General features: G+C 43.1%; 1 protein-coding gene across 1 annotated transcript in view; it reads left to right on the top strand.

Moving 5' to 3' along the window:
• Window positions 1-1,833: 1,833 nt before the first annotated feature.
• Window positions 1,834-22,348, top strand: part of LOC128693264 (mucin-1-like) — a 23,186-nt gene continuing 2,671 nt past the window's right edge. Inside the window, exons 1-12 of the mRNA XM_053782829.2 lie at window positions 1,834-1,890; window positions 2,980-3,228; window positions 6,053-6,153; window positions 6,979-7,030; window positions 7,465-7,578; window positions 8,828-9,081; window positions 10,310-10,408; window positions 11,448-11,621; window positions 11,837-11,950; window positions 12,677-12,806; window positions 14,031-17,363; window positions 19,784-22,348. The exon at window positions 19,784-22,348 is cut by the window's right edge and continues 2,671 nt beyond it. Coding sequence (XP_053638804.1) covers window positions 2,985-3,228; window positions 6,053-6,153; window positions 6,979-7,030; window positions 7,465-7,578; window positions 8,828-9,081; window positions 10,310-10,408; window positions 11,448-11,621; window positions 11,837-11,950; window positions 12,677-12,806; window positions 14,031-17,363; window positions 19,784-19,911 — 4,743 coding nt within the window. The 5' untranslated portion in view covers window positions 1,834-1,890; window positions 2,980-2,984 and the 3' untranslated portion in view covers window positions 19,912-22,348. The remainder of the gene's footprint in view (window positions 1,891-2,979; window positions 3,229-6,052; window positions 6,154-6,978; window positions 7,031-7,464; window positions 7,579-8,827; window positions 9,082-10,309; window positions 10,409-11,447; window positions 11,622-11,836; window positions 11,951-12,676; window positions 12,807-14,030; window positions 17,364-19,783) is intronic.

Raw genomic sequence — 22,348 nt, 5'->3', positions numbered from 1 at the left:
TCCAGACTTTCGTTCATGTCCTTGTATTACGTTGATAAAGCCACTAGTTGGTGAAGCGTCTACAAAATATACTCAGGTGTTGCACACGTGTTTAATTCATAAACTTGTCTGTATTGTAAACCATTGATGTAATGATGGAATAAAGCCGACAAGTAGGCGAATAAGACAGGTGCAACACTTTTTATCATAACTGGTGGAGTGAAAACCTCGTCTCTAGGTTAAGGGATTGATTTGGTAAAACTCCCTGTTCGCATCTACCACTGTTTTTCTTTATCTGTATTGAACTGATAAAGCTACTAGTTGGCGAAACGTTTCCACAGTAAAGATAGCCAAGTGTTGCACATCTGTCTTGTTCGTCTGTTCCGTCAATGTGTTGAAGCAGGCGAAGAACGATCACAGGTCCGCTTTAAGACAAGCGAAACTTTAATTAATGAAGAAAATGAAATTTTGCTTTATTTTCATTTGCTTCCTTATTTTGTTTATATATATATATATATATATATATATATATATATATATATATATATATATATATATATATATATATATATATATATATATATATATATATATATATATATATATATATATATATATATATTTATATATATATATATATATATATATATATATATATATATATATATATATATATATATATATATATATATATATATATATATATATATATATATATATATATATATATATATATATATATATATATAGAGGGTCTGAAAAGGGGGACAGCAGTCTCGCAGAGACCCATTTTAACCACAATGTAATTAATACAACGGTAAGCTCATCATTCCTCCATAGTTTGTTCCAAATCAAAGCGCTGTGAGTTACAGCAAACATGCTACGAAAACAAGAAATCTCCACATTTATTTGGGCTAAAAAATGGACTGCTAGGACTCTAAATAGCATCAACCCGGTCACTAAGCATCGGGGAGGGGGTTACTTGTCACCGATCACAGCAGCAAATACATTTGCACAACATTTCACAACACCACGTCCACCAGTTTAACAACAACCTGAGCAACACACACGCTTAAACTCACGCAAGTTTTGAACGAAGAGGAAAATGTTGATTTAAGACAGTTTCGCAACACCTAAGACAGGTTGACACTATAGCAGGAGGGTGTTGCAGGAACAACTGCCGTGGGACATTCTCAGCGTTGTCTCTCTTGTTAAGATTTACAATATAGAAGCAAGAAACAGATCCAGATATATTCTTCATAGAGGAAGATTAATGCAAATTGGTGATGTCGGGTTCTTGTTTCCAGTTTAATGATACAAATGAGGATATCAGTCGTAGTTTTTGACTTTTTTTTGTATTCACCTAATTTTGGTTGCAGGTGTCGAATCATAGCTCATGCTCCCGCCTCTCCACTGGAAAAAATCCTGCCACATGCAGTGAACAATGAATGAGATTTTGAGATGCTTAACAATTCACATACATGTGAAAGTATTTACAAACATTATCTCTCAGTCCACAGCATGATTCAAACCCGCAAACTCGGCATCAGAGAGCACAGTATTACTTTGTATGTGTGTATCGTTGCAGGGGTCGAGTCACAGTTCCTTGCCCCGCCTCTTTATTGGTCGTTACTAGGTCCACTCCCTCCCAGCTCCAAGAACCTTATTGTACCTCTTCTTTGTGTGTGTGTGCGTGCGTGCGTGCATGTGTGTGTGTGTGTGTGTGTGTGTGTGTGTGTGTGTGTGTGTGTGTGTGTGTGTGTGTGTGTGTGTGTGTGTGTGTGTGTGTGTGTGTGTGTGTGTGTGTGTTTATACTCACCTAGTTGTGGTTGCCGGGGTATAACTGAAATGTAAGCTGGATCGGCGGTACAGTTGTGGAGTGGACGCTGCAGCGCTCCTTCACTTCCTGAGGTGAGTCTCAGGTTCTTCGTCGACAAGAACTTTGTGAACCTCGTCGTGTTTACCAGTGATCCTCACTGAAAGTAACTGCCAAACATCATTATCCGATATTACCGTTCTTTTGTTTTACCTACAATACTTGTAAATATGTAAATAAAAAACAATATGTGGTTTATGGATTCCCTACTGTGTACACTGCGCTCCCTTGACTTATCTCAGTGTGACTCAATACCCAGGTGGATGAAGCGCATCCTTAGTAATATGACATAATCCGCATATTGTGTTTCATTTATGTTTTTAGTCACTGATGTCAGTGGTACAGCCACTAGGGGGAGGGGAGATAATGGGGGTTAAACCCACAGATACAATTTTTTTTTCAACTTATGGCTAATTTTCTTTGTATTTCATTAACCAGTGACCACAAAAGCAACATTGTTTAAAAAAATCGCATACATACTCTAAATTATATGATTTTAAAAACGAATTCTTCTCTCTTTCTCTCTCTCTCTCTCTCTCTCTCTCTCTCTCTCTCTCTCTCTCTCTCTCTCTCTCTCTCTCTCTCTCTCTCTCTCTCTCTCTCTCTCTCTCTCTCTCTCTCTCTCTCTCTCTCTCTCTCTCTCTCTCTCCCTCTCTCTCTCTCTCTCTCTCTCTCTCTCTCTCTCTCTCTCTCTCCTCTCTCTCTCTCTCTCTCTCTCTCTCTCTCTCTCTCTCTCTCTCTCTCTCTCTCTCTCTCTCTCTCTCTCTATATATATATATATATATATATATATATATATATATATATATATATATTTTAGCATGTAACGAGTTTCAAGTCACAAATTCCCCCACATTGAACTCCTGGCTGCGCCTCTGACTGGTGTATAAACAACCTGAACAAGATCTTTATACTTTACCTTCCGACACTTTAGTAAGTTCATTTAAGCACAGGAACACATAAGAACAATTATCACACATAACGTAAATTAACTTGGATAAACCCATAAAAGCCAGACAAAGTGGCTTATTTCCACATGGGTCCTTTGAGATACGGGCAGGAGGTCAACAGGCGGGGGTGAGAGTATATAGAAACTGACCCCAGACTCACCATGACTCTCACAGTGATCATGGCATCCCTGGCGGTGGCGGTGGTGATGGTGATGGTGATGGCAGTGCTCACCTCTGCAGTGCCAACTGCGCCGCTAGCGGTGACGACCGCGGTGTCTACGGCGGCATCCACATGCCAGGTATCCTACGCTCTGCCTAAGGACTTCATATGCTGTCCTCTCTTCCTGGAGGGTCGTGTGGATGATTACAACAGCTGCGCTGCTGGGTTCGATACCCCGCCCGACTGCCAGAAATATCAGACAAGTGAGCCAGTGATAATGTCATCAATTTTCTTCTTCCCCATTTCTTCTCTTTTTTCTTCTTCTTTCCTATAATTATTATTATAATAATAATAATAATAATAATAATAATAATAATAATAATAATAATAATAATAATAATAATAGTAATAATATCAACAATAATAATAATAATAATAATAATAATAATAATAATAATAATAATAATAATAATAATAATAATAATAATAATAATAATAATAATAATATTGACGCCTCTTTCAACCCCAGTATAAAATTTCTGTCACTGATATTATGCTGAAATGACTGGCGATATATTTTCCCATCAAGATACCCAGGTGTTGCACATGTGTCTTATTGACATACTCAGGTGTTGCACATGTGTCTTATTGACATAGCCAGGTGTTGCACATGTGTCTTATTGACATACCCAGGTGTTGCACATGTGTCTTATTGACATACCCAGATGTTGCACATGTGTCTTATTGACATACCCAGGTGTTGCACATGTGTCTTATTGACATACCCAAGTGTTGCACATGTGTCTTATTGACATACCCAGGTGTTGCACATGTGTCTTATTGACATACCCAGATGTTGCACATGTGTCTTATTGACATACCCAGGTGTTGCACATGTGTCTTATTGACATACCCAGGTGTTGCAAATGTGTCTTATTGACATACCCAGGTGTTGCACATGTGTCTTATTGACATACCCAGGTGTTGCACATGTGTCTTATTGACATACCCAGGTGTTGCACATGTGTCTTATTGACATACCCAGGTGTTGCACATGTGTCTTATTGACATAGCCAGGTGTTGCACATGTGTCTTATTGACATACCCAGGTGTTGCACATGTGTCTTATTGACATACCCAGATGTTGCACATGTGTCTTATTGACATACCCAGGTGTTGCACATGTGTCTTATTGACATACCCAAGTGTTGCACATGTGTCTTATTGACATACCCAGGTGTTGCACATGTGTCTTATTGACATACCCAGATGTTGCACATGTGTCTTATTGACATACCCAGGTGTTGCACATGTGTCTTATTGACATACCCAGGTGTTGCAAATGTGTCTTATTGACATACCCAGGTGTTGCACATGTGTCTTATTGACATACCCAGGTGTTGCACATGTGTCTTATTGACATACCCAGGTGTTGCACATGTGTCTTATTGACATACCCAGGTGTTGCACATGTGTCTTATTGACATACCCAGGTGTTGCACATGTGTCTTATTGACATACCCAGGTGTTGCACATGTGTCTTATTGACATACCCAGGTGTTGCACATGTGTCTTATTGACATACCCAGGTGTTGCACATGTGTCTTATTGACATACCCAGATGTTGCACATGTGTCTTATTGACATACCCAGGTGTTGCACATGTGTCTTATTGACATACCCAGGTGTTGCAAATGTGTCTTATTGACATACCCAGGTGTTGCACATGTGTCTTATTGACATACCCAGGTGTTGAACATGTGTCTTATTGACATGCCCAGGTGTTGCAAATGTGTCTTATTGACATACCCAGGTGTTGCACATGTGTCTTATTGACATACCCAGGTGTTGCACATGTGTCTTATTGACATACCCAGGTGTTGCACATGTGTCTTATTGACATACCCAGGTGTTGCACATGTGTCTTATTGACATACCCAGGTGTTGCACATGTGTCTTATTGAGATACCCAGGTGTTGCACATGTGTCTTATTGACATACCCAGGTGTTGCACATGTGTCTTATTGACATACCCAGGTGTTGCACATGTGTCTTTTTGACATACCCAGGTGTTGCACATGTGTCTTATTGACATACCCAGGTGTTGCACATGTGTCTTATTGACATACCCAGGTGTTGCACATGTGTCTTATTGACATACCCAGGTGTTGCACATGTGTCTTATTGACATACCCAGGTGTTGCACATGTGTCTTATTGAGATACCCAGGTGTTGCACATGTGTCTTATTGACATACCCAGGTGTTGCACATGTGTCTTATTGACATACCCAGGTGTTGCACATGTGTCTTTTTGACATACCCAGGTGTTGCACATGTGTCTTATTGACATACCCAGGTGTTGCACATGTGTCTTATTGACATACCCAGGTGTTGCACATGTGTCTTATTGACATACCCAGGTGTTGCACATGTGTCTTATTGACATACCCAGGTGTTGCACATGTGTCTTATTGACATACCCAGGTGTTGCAAATGTGTCTTATTGACATACCCAGGTGTTGCACATGTGTCTTATTGACATACCCAGGTGTTGCAAATGTGTCTTATTGACATGCCCAGGTGTTGCAAATGTGTCTTATTGACATACCCAGGTGTTGCACATGTGTCTTATTGACATACCCAGGTGTTGCACATGTGTCTTATTGACATACCCAGGTGTTGCACATGTGTCTTATTGACATACCCAGGTGTTGCACATGTGTCTTATTGACATGCCCAGGTGTTGCACATGTGTCTTACTGACATGCCCAGGTGTTACACATGTGTCTTATTGACATACCCAGGTGTTGTACATGTGTCTTATTGACATGCCCAGGTGTTGCACATGTGTCTTACTGACATACCCAGGTGTTGTACATGTGTCTTAGTGACATACCCAGGTGTTGCACATGTGTCTTACTGACATACCCAGGTGTTGCACATGTGTCTTACTGACATAACTTTGATGAGCTCCGAGAATCTTTCTACTCCCGGAGCCTGGCCATTGACCAGGCTCGTCTGGTGCTAGCCTGGTCAACCAAACTGTTGAGAGGTGTTGCACATGTTACTAATTCCTCGTGTCTCAGGGTGTCTCTTCAACGACACCTGGTACAACAGCGGTGACACCATCTTCCTGCTGCCCAACAAGTGCGTCAAGCTGAGCTGTGTGCTGCCTTCACCCGACCAGGTGAGTCACTGTGGGGACGACAGATATGCCTAACAGTTAGATATTGCTTTATTTCCGAAACATTTCGGAAATAGAGAGAGATTACCGTTGCTTGTGTGTCTTACTCATCCGTTTGTCTCTGTTTTATATTACTTATTTATAGCGAAAATAGATGAGTTGTTTGATAGAAATGGAGTTTTATTTACAGTTTTAATAACTACGTCTCGTCAACACAACTTTATCAAGTCACGAACAGGACTAAATCTTTTATCAAGTCCCTAAAGGACAAAAGAGGCACAATACCGTGCTGGAACAATACACAAATAATCTATTTACAAAGTCACACTGTGACTTTGTAAATAGTCGTAAGCTTCTCTCTCCTATAAGCGGATTATTTGTATATTTATCAAGTCCCGTTTGTGAAATATGAGCCCACTATGTGGGCGAAACGCTCTTAATATAGGATCTCATTACGTTGGTTTTATGCCTCTTTTCCTCCACCTTGTTAGTATTTTAGGTCATTTTTCTCCACGTGAGTTATTACGAATTCATGGAAAAAGCTAGAGGAGGGGGGAGGTTTCTTCAGTTCCTTGGACCAAGAACCCTTCACCGGCATCAAGGTGCCTTACCTCAGTCCATGAAACGATTTAATATGTACAATATAAATGAATTTATTAGAGGCTGTTTTTTATTTTTTTGTCGAAATAGGTAAAACTTTCGATACAATGGACTAGCGGTAGCCTAGTCACCCTGAGTGTCCGGTAAATCCGAATTATGTTAAAAAATAACATTGACGGCACTAAAATTATTATTTTTTTTTTGGTTAAATACTTTCTTTTTTCTCAGAAAATCCTGTGGCCTAGAGTGCAGGTCGACACCGTAGGTGACGACAATAAGTGTAAGTGCGTTTATGTATTCAAGTGTATTTTGCCACTCAAGTGTATCCGTGTGCCTAAGTGTATGTGTGTACTCAAGTGTATTCATGTATTTAAGTGTATCTAATGTAGTCAAATGTATCACGGTGCTAAAGTTACTGTGTAGTATTGTATCATAATAATAATAATAATAATAATAATAATAATAATAATAATAATAATAATAATAATAATAATAATAATAATAATAATAATAATAATAATAATAATATTATTATTATTATTATTATTATTATTATTATTATTATTATTATTACTATTATTATTATTATACTATTCTTAGCGAAATCTATAATCTATGGAGTCACATACTGCCTAGAAGGGAAGGATAGCTCCAATTCTTTGGATCAAGGACCCTCACTGGCACTCACCACTGAATATTGTTCTTTGTGTTCAGGCTGTGTATTGGGAGGACAGATGTACGATGAAGGCGCCGTGGTGGCAACCAGTCCCTGCGTCAGCGTCTCCTGCAGGGCCAGCAGGTGGCTCTCTACTTATACACTACAGAACTGTGAGTTTCACTTTCCTAGTTACCAGTGTTGCTATGGGATACGGTGATAGACACCCTGCTAGTTACTAGTGTTGCTCTGGGGTAATGATAGATACCCTGCTAGTTACTAGTGTTGCTCTGGGGTAATGATAGATACCCTGCTAGTTACTAGTGTTGCTCTGGGGTAGTGATAGACACCCTGCTTGTTACCAATGTTGCTCTGGGATACTTGAACTGATATGGTAATCCTGACAAGTTGAGCGAAGAGCCGCGTGTGCACTGATTTAGACATTTAATTAGGCAAACGTTTCGCCTGAAGTATATCTTCTGTATTAGGATTAAAGAATCCACTCATGGCTTCTGGACTAGGACTGAGTTTCACCCCGAGTGACATGCATTAGCACCGAAGAAGCTCTTCGTGGCGAAATGTCTTAAATGCCTTAATCCCTGAGAAGGAATGTCTCTTTCCATTAGTTTGGGGTAACTGGGCATCTTGTAACGATGACAGTGTTCTGAAATCTTCAAGATCTGTTGAGAATTGTTGAGCACAATCAGTTGCGATTGCAAAAAAAGTAGCCTTTAATAACCTTATACTGAAGAGAGTGCCAAGCCCATCGTTGTCTTGTAGCAAATAGGGAATGGCAGGTATTATGTCTGACTTGATGGTTGGTTAATGGAGTTTAAGGGCTGTGGACTACACTATGTTAAGGGCTAAGAACTACACTAAGTAAAGGGCTGTGGAGTACACTATGTTAAGGGCTAAGAACTACACTAAGTTAAGGGCTGTGGAGTACACTATGTTAAGGGCTGTGGACTACACTATGTTAAGGGCTATGAACTACACTAAGTTAAGGGCTGTGGACTACACTCTGTTAAGGGCTATGAACTACACTAAGTTAAGGGCTGTGGTTTACACTAAGTTAAGGGCCTGTGTTTGGTTAGTTTAATGTATTTATTATGCACTCCACACCCATGGTGTGGGAGGTAGTCAAAAGGTTACAGAGGCACATAATGGGTCTAGAGACTGGGCCGCAAAGTTATGATAGTTAAACGAGTTACAGTGGTAACTAACTATTTATGTATTTATATTTGGTTACAATTGTGTGTCTGCTGCACGCCGTTTTCTTATTTCTTGTTTATCGTCCGATTTTATCCATTTTTTTCCTAGTTTCTTATATGTTAAATAAAAATGGAAATCGACAATCATAGGAAAAAAAAAATTCACTACTTAAATACCATAGGCCTTTTCTCCCTATTTATAACCCTAAAGGTGAGGTATTCTTCTCCATCGGCGACCCCCACATCAAGACCTTCGATAACACCATCTACAACTACTACGGCAAGTGTAACTACACCATCGTGCAGAAGGGGTGTACGGGACCCACCACCTCCCCCCCCTTCATCACCAGCTCCTTCAAGACGTGCAAGCCTCCCTTCAGGGAAGCAGCGTCTTGCAACGGGGAGGTGACCATCAAGCACAGTGCCGGCCTCACCGTCACCGTCTACGACAACGCTACGGTCACTGTGAGTTACGCTTGGTGAGAGAGACGAGTGCAACACAGGGCATCTTAGTTGACGAAAACATTTCGCCCGAGCCGCAGGCTTCGGGCGAAATGTTGTGTTGCAGATAAATAATGCAGAGAACCGGTAAGTTGATAAATTAGAAACATGCGCAATACCTGAGTATAATGTGGAAACGTTCAAGTGTTACAAGTGTGTCTAATTCAGGCCTTGTGTTGCACAAGTGTTTCACTCGTCAACTTGACTGTGTTGTACAATATCTATGATGTTGTTGACTTATCATGACGTCTTGTACCTTTTATTTCTTCATCTGGAAGTCCTAAATGCAGGTAATGCAGTGTCTGAGAAATGGGTAGCATTCAAACAGTGCCTGGGGAATGGGTAGCATTCAAACAGTGCCTGGGGAATGGGTAGCAATCAGATTGTGCCTGGGGAATGGGTAGCATTCAAACAGTGCCTGGGGAATGGGTAGCAATCAGATAGTGCCTGAGGAATGGGTAGCAATTAGACAGTAGATGGGGAATGGGCATCAATTGGGCAGTACCTGGGGAAATGGGTACTATTTAAGCAGAGTCTAGGGAATGGGTGGTGTTTAGAGCTGGGAAGGGGAAGACAACTTTATTTCTGCTCATCGAGGCACTAACTATCCTAGAAATTTTGATTTCATTACCTAAAAATCATATTTATTTATTAATTTAGCATTATTATTATTATTATTATTATTATTATTATTATTATTATTATTATTATTATTATTATTATTATTATTATTATTATTATCAAAACAAGCCTTAAATCATAATTTATTATTTTATTGCTCAATACTTTATTAAAAACACTTACAACACAAATGCATTTAGCAGGCAGATAGATGTCTAAACACCGATCGACACCATGCCCAACCCTTCAAGGGTAGGGTAGGTGCCTGAACCCGAGCTCTCAGCTCACAAGACTGTCATTCCCATTTGTCCCCTTGGGACGGGGATGACAGACCAGAGAGGCCTAGCTTGTGGCTAGGCCTGGGGACAGTTGGTCCCAAAGATGAGGAGGCACTTGTGCCTCCTCCTATGGGAGACTTAGGTCTCAGACACTCCCAAGACAGGGAGCCAAGGCCGGGCCACCACCTGGAAAAGGCCCGGGCCGGGAGAATACCGGCGAATCTTTAATAATAAATAATGTCTAAACACCTGTTTGTTACAGGTTAATAGTAACACGGTGGAGTTAATTACAGGTTGATGGTAACGCAGTGGATTTTCCGTACACTAAGGACACCCTCTTCATATGGCAAGAAGAATACCACGTTAATATTATCACCTTCAATGGTTTTTATGTAAGTTTTACTCGATATTTATAATTTTGAGTCTAATTAACATGTACTTGAAGTTTAAAATAAGAGAAAGGGATATATGATGCTTTATCGAAGAATATTCATGGGGCTATACAGCGACTGGGGAATGGGGAGCAATATTGAAGAATATTCATGGGGCTATACAGCGACTGGGGAATGGGGAGCAATATTGAATAATATTCATGGGGCTATACAGCGACTGGGGAATGGGGAGTAATATTGAAGAATATTCATGGGGTTATGCAGCGACTGGGGAATGGGGAGTAATAAGAAAGGGGACAAGATAAGTCCTACTCTTTCCTGAAATGAGACTGGTAAGCCAGCGGAAGGCCTCTGTCAGATGACTAAAAGCTCCAGTAAAAGTCATTATAGGATTAAGATCAGCGTCAGGAATCTATTGTCCTGTTTATACCTGGAGAGGGTTTCAGGGGTCAACGCCCCCGCAGCCCGGTCTGTGACCAGACCTCGCGGTGGATCAGGGCCTGATCAACCAAGCTGTAACTGCTAGCTGTACTTAAACTGACGTACAAATCGCAACCCGGCTGGTCAGGCACTGACTTTAGGTGCCTGTCCAGCGCCTTCTTGAAGACAGACAGGGGTCTATTGGTAATCCCTCTTACATATGCTGGGAGGCAGTTGAGCAGTCTTGGGCCCCTCACACTTATTGTGGTGTGTCATAGCGTACTTGTGGCGCCCCTGCTTTTCATTGGGGGAATGTTGTATCACCTGCCGAATCTTTTGCTTTCATAGGGAGTGATTTTCGTGTGCAAATTTGGTATTAATCCATCTATGATTTTCCAAGTGTATATTACCATGTATCTTTCTCTCCTGACGAATCTTACTTAATCTGGCCTTCCCTGAAAGGCTGTGAGGTATCCCTCTTTTTTTTAATGCTGGTGCATTGAGGAGTGTATAAGAAATGCTGGAGCAGGCGAATTGATATTCAAAGGAAGTTGGATATGTATCTCATTCATCTGGTCGGTTTTGTATACAACGTGTCTCCCCCCCCCTCCCCCCGCAGGTGAGTTACAGCAAGAACGTGGTGCTGCCGTCGTTCTACGTGTATGCACCAGCCAGCGAGATGAACCAGGGATGGTGTGGTCTCAGTGGGACTTACAACGGTGTGGCGGCCGATGATTTCACCGCTCGTGGTGGAGCGCTGACTGACTTGGCGACCTTCGCCGCCTCCTGGAATGTGAGTGATGAGTTTTTTGCATTTTGGGCAGTGCTTTGTTATTATTAATTATTATTATTATTATTAATAATAATTATAATTATTATTAATTGTAATTATTATTATTATTATTATTATTATTATTATTATTATTATTATTATTATTATTATTATTATTATTATTATTATTATTGCTGTTATTATTATTATCATTATGGAATACCTTTCTGTTACAGACTCAAGAGTACAACAGCGGTGACAGATGCACAGACCTGCCTGAAAGTGCAAAGTCGCTGTGCAGCACCGAGCTACAGCAGAAGTATACTTCTGACTGTGAATCCATTCTCCAGGTCGGTAACGACCACTGTCCCCTTAATAACCTTGCACTGTGCTGTTATAGCTGACATTTCGTGCAGAACAAACACACGTTCAGGCTTAATGTTGACTTAGTGATTGCTTCTCGTAGTCAGAGAGGGGGAAGAGAGATGGTTAGCGTGTGTCTGCGTGTAGGTCATGGCCGGGATGACTGATAAGGGATAATGAAGTCATTTTGTCGTTTAGTGGAAATGTGTTCAGATATGATAAACTAAGAAACGATAAACTATAACTTAGCATAAAAGACAAATCATAATAACTATCAATGAACGAAATAAAGAATAGATTGATAGATCGTTAAACATTATTATTATTATTATTATTATTGTTTTTATTATTATTGTTAGCAGTAGTGGTAGTACTTATATTGTTATAACGTACACCTTGTTCAAGCTAGAATCTATAAAAGTTCAACTTTACAAAACTTAATGAGAAGCAGTGGATTCGACTATACTTCACTAGTTCACTGGCTCTGGGAGAATTGTTCCAGCCACGGTATCGTAACTTTCTGTTCATCGCGAACATCGCTAACTAATGGTACCATTAAGCTTCTCAGAAGGAAGTTGTACCAGTTTGGGGACAGTTTATTTCTCAATCTGGCAAAGCAACTTTGTCTCTCCTACTCACATTTCTCTCTTTCTCTCTCACATACACACTACAATGCATATTCCTCCATTGAATCAGTAACTGATACACTACAGCTGGTGACGGACGACTGCAACGCCACGACCGCAACGCTGGAGTCGTGTTTGGAAGACATGTGTGGCTGTGACGCCGGTCAGGAAGACATTTGTCTCGGCAACATCAAACATGCGGTCGAGCTGAAATGCGGTAAGCTGAAGTTTTATATACAGTTGCCCTTCCTCACTGGCAGACATAGCACGTGAGATAACAAGCAGACACAACATGCAGGATAACAAGCAGACACAACACATAGGATAACAAGCAGACACAACATGCAGGATAACAAGCAGACACAACACACAGGATAACAAGCAGACACAACATGCAGGATAACAAGCAGACACAACATGCAGGATAACAAGCAGACACAACACACAGGATAACAAGCAGACACAACATGCAGGATAACAAGCAGACACAACACACAGGATAACAAGCAGACACAGCACACAGGATAACAAGCAGACACAACACACAGGATAACAAGCAGACACAACACACAGGATAACAAGCAGACACAGCACACAGGATAACAAGCAGACACAACACACAGGATAACAAGCAGACACAACACACAGGATAACAAGCAGACACAACACACAGGATAACAAGCAGACACAACATGCAGGATAACAAGCAGACACAACACACAGGATAACAAGCAGACACAACACACAGGATAACAAGCAGACACAACACACAGGATAACAAGCAGACACAACACACAGGATAACAAGCAGACACAGCACACAGGATAACAAGCAGACACAACACACAGGATAACAAGCAGACACAACACACAGGATAACAAGCAGACACAACACACAGGATAACAAGCAGACACAACACACAGGATAACAAGCAGACACAACACACAGGATAACAAGCAGACACAACACACAGGATAACAAGCAGACACAACATGCAGGATAACAAGCAGACACAGCACACAGGATAACAAGCAGACACAACACACAGGATAACAAGCAGACACAACACACAGGATAACAAGCAGACACAACACACAGGATAACAAGCAGACACAGCACACAGGATAACAAGCAGACACAACACACAGGATAACAAGCAGACACAACACACAGGATAACAAGCAGACACAACACACAGGATAACAAGCAGACACAGCACACAGGATAACAAGCAGACACAACACACAGGATAACAAGCAGACACAACACACAGGATAACAAGCAGACACAACACACAGGATAACAAGCAGACACAACATGCAGGATAACAAGCAGACACAACACACTGTAAAATGTGATATTAATTACCACTAATTTTTTAACCTGAGATAACTTATTACATTTAACATAAAACGAAGATGAGTTAATTTTTCTTATTTAGCAAAGACCAGGATGGTGATGTCTGCCCCGGGAACACCTGCACCAACACCTGCCCCGGGAACACCTGCACCAGGAGCACCAGGAGCACCTGCACCAGGAGCACCTGCACCAGGAGCACCAACACCTGCACCAGGAGCACCTGCACCTGCACCAGGAACACCTGCACCAAGAGCACCTGCACCAGGAACACCTGCACCAGGAGCACCTGCACCAGGAGCACCTGCACCAGGAGCACCTGCACCAACACCTGCACCAGGAACACCTGCACCAGGAGCACCAACACCTGCACCAGGAGCACCAACACCTGCACCAGGAGCACCAACACCTGCACCAGGAGCAGCTGCGCAAGGGGCACCTGCACCAGGAACACCTGCACCAGGAGCACCTGCACCAGGAGCACCTGCATCAGGAACACCTGCACTAGGAGCACCTGCACCAGGAGCACCTGCACCAGGAGCACCTGCACCAGGAACACCTGCACCAGGAACACCTGCACCAAGAGCACCTGCACCAGGAGCACCTGCACCAGAAGCACCTGCACCAGGAACACCTGCACCAGGGGCACCTGCACCAGGAACACCAGCATCAATAGCAGCTTTACCAGGAACACCTGCACCAGGATCACCTGCACCAGGAGCACCTGCACCAGGAGCACCTGCACCAGGAGCACCTGCACCAGAAGCACCTGCACCAGGAACACCTGCACCAGGGGCACCTGCACCAGGAACACCAGCATCAGTAGCAGCTTTACCAGGAACACCTGCACCAGGATCACCTGCACCAGGAGCACCTGCACCAGGAGCACCTACACTAGGAACAGCTGCACCAGGAACAGCTTCAAAAGAAGCACCTGCTCCAGGAGCAGCTGCACCAGGAACACCTGCACCAGGAACAGCTGCCCCAGGAGCAGCTGCTCCAGGAACACCTGCACCAGGAGCACCTGCACCAGGAACACCAGCATCAGTAGCAGCTTTACCAGGAACACCTGCACCAGGATCACCTGCACCAGGAGCACCTGCACCAGGAGCAACTGCACCAGGAACAGCTGCACCAGGAACAGCTGCACCAGGAGCACCTGCTCCAGGAGCACCTGCACCAGGAGCACCTGCACCAGGAGCACCTGCACCAGAGGCACCAACACCTGCACCAGGAGCACCAACACCTACACCAGGAGCACCAACACCTGCACCAGGAGCACCTGCACAAGGGGCACCTGCACCAGGAACACCTGCACCAGGAGCACCTGCACAAGGGGCACCTGCACCAGGAACACCTGCACCAGAAGCACCTGCACCAGGAACACCTGCACCAGGGGCACCTGCACCAGGAACACCAGAATCAGTAGCAGCTTTACCAGGAACACCTGCACCAGGATCACCTGCACCAGGAGCACCTACACCAGGAGCACCTGCACTAGGAACAGCTGCACCAGGAACAGCTGCAACAGGAGCACCTGCTCCAGGAGCAGCTGCACCAGGAACACCTGCACCAGGAACACCTGCACCAGGAGCACCTGCACCAGGAACACCAGCATCATTAGCAGCTTTACCAGGAACACCTGCACCAGGATCACCTGCACCAGGAGCACCTGCACCAGGAGCACCTGCACCAGGAACAGCTGCATCAGGAACAGCTGCACCAGGTACAACTGCACCAGGAGCATCTGCTCCAGGAGCACCTGCACCAGGAACACCTGCACCAGGAGCACCTGCACCAGAAATACCTGCACCAGGAGCACCCGCACTAGGAGCAGCTGCACCAGGAACATCTGCACCAGGAACACCTGCACCAGGAACACATGCACTAGGAGCCCTTGTACCAGGAACACCAGCATCAGTAGCAGCTTTACCAGGAACACCTGCACCAGGAACCCCTGCACCAGGAGCACCTGCACCAGGAGCACCTGCACCAGCAATACCTGCATCAGGAACACCTGCAACAGGAACACCAGCACCAGTAGTAGCTGCACCAGGAGCACCAGCACCAGGAGCACCTGCACCAGAAGCACCTGCACCAGGAACACCTGCGCCAGGAACATCTGTACCAGGAGCACCTGCATCAGGAACACCTGCAACAGCAGCACCTGCACCAGGAGCACCTGCACCAGGAGCACCAGCACCAGGAGCGCCTACACCAAGAACACCTGCAGAAGGCGCACCAACACCAGGAGCACCAGCACCAGGAGCACCTACACCAGAAACACCTGCCCCAGGAGATCCTGCACAAGGAGCACCAGCACCAGGAGTACCTACACAAGGAACACCTGCACCAGGAGCACCAGCACCAGGAGCACCTACACTAGGAACACCTGGTCCAGAAGCACCTGCACCAGGAGCACCTGCACCAGGAATACCTGCACCAGGAGCACCTGCACCAGGAGCACCAGCACCAATAGCACCAGCACCAGAAGCACCAGCACCAGGAACACCTGCACCAGGAGCACCTACACTAGGAACACCAGCACCAGGAGCACCTGCACCAGGAGCACTAGCACTAGGAGCACCAGCACAAGGAACACCTGCACCAGGAGCACCTGCACCAGGAGCACCAGCACCAGAAGCACCAGCACCAGGAACACCAGCACCAGGAGCACCTTCACTAGGAACACCAGCACCAGGAGCACCTGCACCAGGAGCACTAGCACCAGGAGCATCTACACTAGGAACACCTGCACCAGGTACTCCTGCGCCGGGAGCAACAGCACCAGTAGCACCAGCACCAGGAACACCATCACCAGGAGCATCTACACTAGGAACATTAGCACCAGGAGCACCTGCACCAGGAGCACTAGCACCAGGAGCGCCTACACCAGGAACACCTGCACCAGGAGCACATGCCCCAGGAGCACCAGCTCCAGGAGAACCTACATCAGGAACATCTGCACCACGAGCACCTGCACCAGGAGCACCTGCACAAGGAGCACCTGCACCAGGAGCACCTGCACCAGGAGCACCTGCACCAGGAACACCTGCACCAGAAACACCTGCACCAGGAATACCTGCACCAGGAGCACTTGCACCAGGAACACCTGCACCAGAAACCCTTATGTCAGGGGCACCTGCACCAGGAGCACCTGCACCAGGAGCACCTGCACCAGGAGCACCTGCACCAGGAGCACCTACACCAGGAGCACCTGCACCAGGAACACCTGCACCAGGAGCCCCTGCACCAGGAGCACCTGCACCAGGAACACCTGCACCAGGAACACCGGGTGCTAGGTGTGTTGACCCGAATGGACTCGCACACAAGCACTCTGAGCGAGTACTCTTTAACTGCAAGGTGAACATCTGTCGCAACGGCGCATTTGTACTCATCAAGGATGCCGGAGACAAATGTAAGAACTGCAGACACTTGTACCAGAGTATGTGTGAGCCAGCTAGATCATGTGTGAGTCAGCTAGGACATGTGTGAGTCAGCTAGGACATGTGTGAGTCAGCTAGATCGTGTGTGAGTCAGCTAGGACATGTGTGAGTCAGCTACATCATGTGTGAGTCAACTAGATAATGTGTGAGTCAGCTAGATCATGTGTGAGCCAACTAGATCATGTGTGTGTCAACTAGATCATGTGTGAGTCAGCTAGATCATGTGTGAGTCAACTAGATCATGTGTGTGTGTCAACTAGATCATGTGTGTGTCAACTAGAACATGTGTGAGTCAACTAGAACATGTGTGAGTCAACTAGATCATGTGTGAGTCAACTAGATCATGTGTGAGTCAACTAGATCATGTGTGAGTCAACTAGATCATGTGTGAGTCAACTAGAACATGTGTGAGTCAACTAGATCATGTGTGAGTCAGCTAGACCATGTGGGAGTCAGCTAGATCATGTGTGTGTCAACTAGATCATATGTGAGTCAGCTAGATCATGTGTGAGTCAACTAGATCATGTGTGAGTCAGCTAGATCATGTGTGAGTCAACTAGATCATGTGTGAGTCAGATAGATCATATGTGAGTCAACTAGATCATGTGTGAGTCAGCTAGCTCATGCGTGAGTCAACTAGATCATGTGTGAGTCAACTAGATCATGTGTGTATCAACTAGATCATGTGTGAGTCAGCCAGATCATATGTGAGTCAACTAGATCATGTGTGAGTCAGCTAGATCATATGTGAGTCAACTAGATCATGTGTGTGTGTCAACTAGATCATGTGTGTGTCAACTCGAACATGTGTGAGTGAACTAGAACATGTGTGAGTCAGCTAGATCATGTGTGAGTCAACTAGATCATGTGTGAGTCAACTAGATCATGTGTGAGTCAGCTAGATCATGTGTGAGTCAACTGGATCATGTGTGAGTGAGCTAGATCATGTGTGAGTCAACTAGATCATGTGTGAGTCAGCTATATCATGTGTGTATCAACTAGATCATGTGTGAGTCAACTAGAACATGTGTGAGTCAACTAGATCATGTGTGAGTCAGCTAGATCATATGTGAGTCAGCTAGATCATGTGTGTGTCAACTAGATCGTATGTGAGTCAGCTAGACCATGTGTGAGTCAATTAGATCATGTGTGAGTCAGCTAGATCATGTGTGAGTCAACTAGATCATGTGTGAGTCAGCTAGATCATGTGTGAGTCAACTAGATCGTATGTGAGTCAGCTAGATCATGTGTGAGTCAACTAGATCATGTGTGAGTCAGCTAGATCATGTGTGAGTCAACTAGATCATGTGTGAGTCAGCTAGATCATGTGTGAGTCAACTAGATCATGTGTGAGTCAACTAGGTCATGTGTGAGTCAACTAGATCATGTGTGAGTCAGCTAGATCATATGTGAGTCAACTAGATCATGTGTGAGTCAGCTAGATCATGTGTGAGTCAACTAGATCATGTGTGAGTCAGCTAGATCATGTGTGAGTCAACTAGATCATGTGTGAGTCAGCTAGATCATGTGTGAGTCAACTGGATCATGTGTGAGTGAGCTAGATCATGTGTGAGTCAACTAGATCATGTGTGAGTCAGCTATATCATGTGTGTATCAACTAGATCATGTGTGAGTCAGCTAGATCATGTGTGAGTCAACTAGATCATGTGTGAGTCAGCTAGATCATGTGTGAGTCAGCTAGATCATGTGTGAGTCAACTAGATCATGTGTGAGTCAGCTAGATCATATGTGAGTCAACTAGATCATGTGTGAGTCAGCTAGATCATGTGTGAGTCAACTAGATCATGTGTGAGTCAGCTAGATCATGTGTGAGTCAACTAGATCATGTGTGAGTCAGCTAGATCATGTGTGAGTCAACTAGATCATGTGTGAGTCAGCTAGATCATGTGTGTGTCAACTAGAACATGTGTGAGTCAACTAGATCATGTACAAGGACGTGTTCTATCTGACTCACACATGCTCTAACTGGCATACGTAAGCCAGCTAGAACATGTGTAAGTCAATTTGAAAAAGTGTGTGTGTGTATGACAGTCACGCATCATGTATGACTACAAGGATATTCTGAAAGTGAGGAATTCTAAAAGTTTGGGAGAAATTCTGAGATTAAGAGAGAAATTATTAAACCTTCCTTATCAACAAAGTAAATCTTATCCTCAGTAGATATTAATGACCAATTATCTCTTGTACTTTACAGATGATTTTTTTTTCATTTCAAGCCTAAGCTGGCAAAGTTAGCATTATATTACTGTTATCTCTGTCTTGTAGACTCTTCACCTCTTTTTTCTTTCTAGGATTCCCGTGTACTAACGCTAGCATTTCTATTTTGAAACTCACAGGATGTTTTCTAACTCTGTGATTCTGATTTTTGCAGGTTGTAAGGATCGAGACGTCCAAAACTATTATAGAAATGGAGAGAAATACCAAAAAGGCACAGGCTTGGAGTGCATGTCCTATATATGCATCAATAGTCAAGTCATATCTCTAGGACCGTGTGTGTAAAAAGAAAAAAAAAAGTGATGTGAGCCACTGTGTCCCTCCTCAGGTGGCTACAGCTCTGACCAAGGCACTAATTACTACTAATTACTACTACATGATCTATCACACGGGTTATAAAACTATCTGTTGAAGCCACGGACACTTCTTTCTTAGTTTTTGTTGCAAAATATATATCTGGAACTTTATCAGACGAAAGAAAAAAGCTTTATCCCCCCCCCCAGGCATTATCAGGGAAGCTGGCGCTACGAATGTGTGCATTGAACATCTTTTGTTATCAACTTATTTCATTATTATTTTATAGAATAATCTAAGTTAACTGCGGAAAACAATATTAAGACTGTTGACACCTGTCAACCTAGCGAGGATCAACCTAGTTTTGACACCTGTCAACCTGGGGAGGATCAATCTAATTTTGACACCTGTCAACCTGGGGAGGATCAATCTAATTTTGACACCTGTCAACCTGGGGAGGATCAATCTAATTTTGACACCTTTCAACCTGGGGAGGATCAATCTAATTTTGACACCTGTCAACCTGGGGAGGATCCCGTCCTGGAGGACAGGAAGGAGAGGGGGGCGACATTATAACATAAAATACTGAGAGGAATTGATAAGGTGGATAGTGACAGAATGTTTCAGAAATGGGACACAACAACCAGGGAATCACAACTAGAAGTTGGAAGTTCAGAGGTGCATTATATGTAAAGTCTTATAAATAATCTTGGAGATAAAAGGCATGTTGCTAACAATAGTGACGGAGGGAAGACAGTTCCCCGCACAGTGACTTTTGTTTGCAACTCTCTAAATTCCTGGCTAAAGACAGCCTTTACTAACCATCATTATGTGTATTTAAGAGCAATGAAAGATATTTAATAACATTAAGAACAGTTATAGCCGAGAGAGATAGAAATGGTAATATTCCTGCCTGATATACCAGAGGGAACAGTGACTGATCCTCCTGTGTTCAAGACATACGATTATTTTTCCCTGTGTCCGTGTGGATAAGGTAGGTTAAGTTTGTCAGGAAACAGGACAAGCATTTCCTGACCAGGGGCAGCACATAACCCACATTGATAGAGTTTCCCAAATCTCTGCAAACAGTCCTGAATCTGACACATTTCATCATTCACATTAAAATTTTGTAAATGTATCTCAAAGGCCTCAATCCAAACTTTGTTGTTACGGTTCCAGTCATTCTTTTATTAAAAAAAAAAAGAACAGTAACAGAATCATCTCTCCTCTTCCCAGAAAGCTCCCATGGAACCCTAACAGGTTTCCGCAGAACCCGCTTGGTAAATCCTAAAGTTTGAATAGGCCGGATTAATACAGTATATAATCCTTCGACTGATATGAAATTTTCTCTCCTATAATAAGACTGCAAATAGCTGTTTAGTAACAGAGTCATCTAAATAGAGGTACTCTCGTCTCTCTGGCTTAAAGCAAAATGTTTATATATACAGGAAGCAGATGAGTGCTACGTATATCTATATATATATATATATATATATATATATATATATATATATATATATATATATATATATATATATATATATATACATATATATATATATATATATATATATATATATATATATATATATATATATATATATATATATATATATATATATATATATATATATATATATATATTCAAATGGCTTCAGGAAGAAATCCAAATATTCTTCCTTGAAGCCTTTTTATCCACTTCTCCGAGGCTATGGGTCCCACAATTTACACCAGAGGTGGACCCCTATGATATATGTGTATATATATATACATATATAATATATATATATATATATAATATATATATATATATATATATATATATATATATATATATATATATATATATATATATATATATATATATATAAATTGATGTTATAGGTCATATAAGTTATCAGTTTTGATCAGGAATAAGTCACGTTGTTTGACTGTATCCATAAGTCACAGTGATCCTAAAGGTCACAGTGTATCCAGAGGTCACATTGTATCCAGAGGTCACATTGTATGCAGAGATCACTGTATCCAGAGGTCATGCTGCACAAAGGTTACAATGCACCTGGTCACACTATATTCATAGGTTACTGTTTCCAGAGGTCACGGTGTTTACAGAAATACTGTATCCAGAGGTCACACTTTATCCAGAGGTGGCAGTTTACCCAGAGTTCACTGTATCTAGAGGTTACACTATACAGAAGCCACAGTGTATCTGAAGATCAAAATGTATCCAGACATCACAGTACATCCAGAGGCCACACTGCATCCAGAGGTCACAGTGTCTCCAAAAGTCACACTGTATCCAGAGGTCACAATATCTCTAGGGGTCACACTATATCCAGGGGTCACTGCACACAGAGGTCACAGTGCATTCAAAGGTCATACTAAATCCAAGGGTCACAGTGTATCTAGGGGTCACATTGTGTCCAGA

The sequence above is a fragment of the Cherax quadricarinatus genome, chromosome 28, assembly GCF_038502225.1.
Source record: "Cherax quadricarinatus isolate ZL_2023a chromosome 28, ASM3850222v1, whole genome shotgun sequence".
NCBI lineage: Eukaryota > Metazoa > Arthropoda > Malacostraca > Decapoda > Parastacidae > Cherax > Cherax quadricarinatus.
Note: the sequence above shows the minus strand (reverse complement) of the source record. Positions and strands in the feature narration are given on the sequence as shown.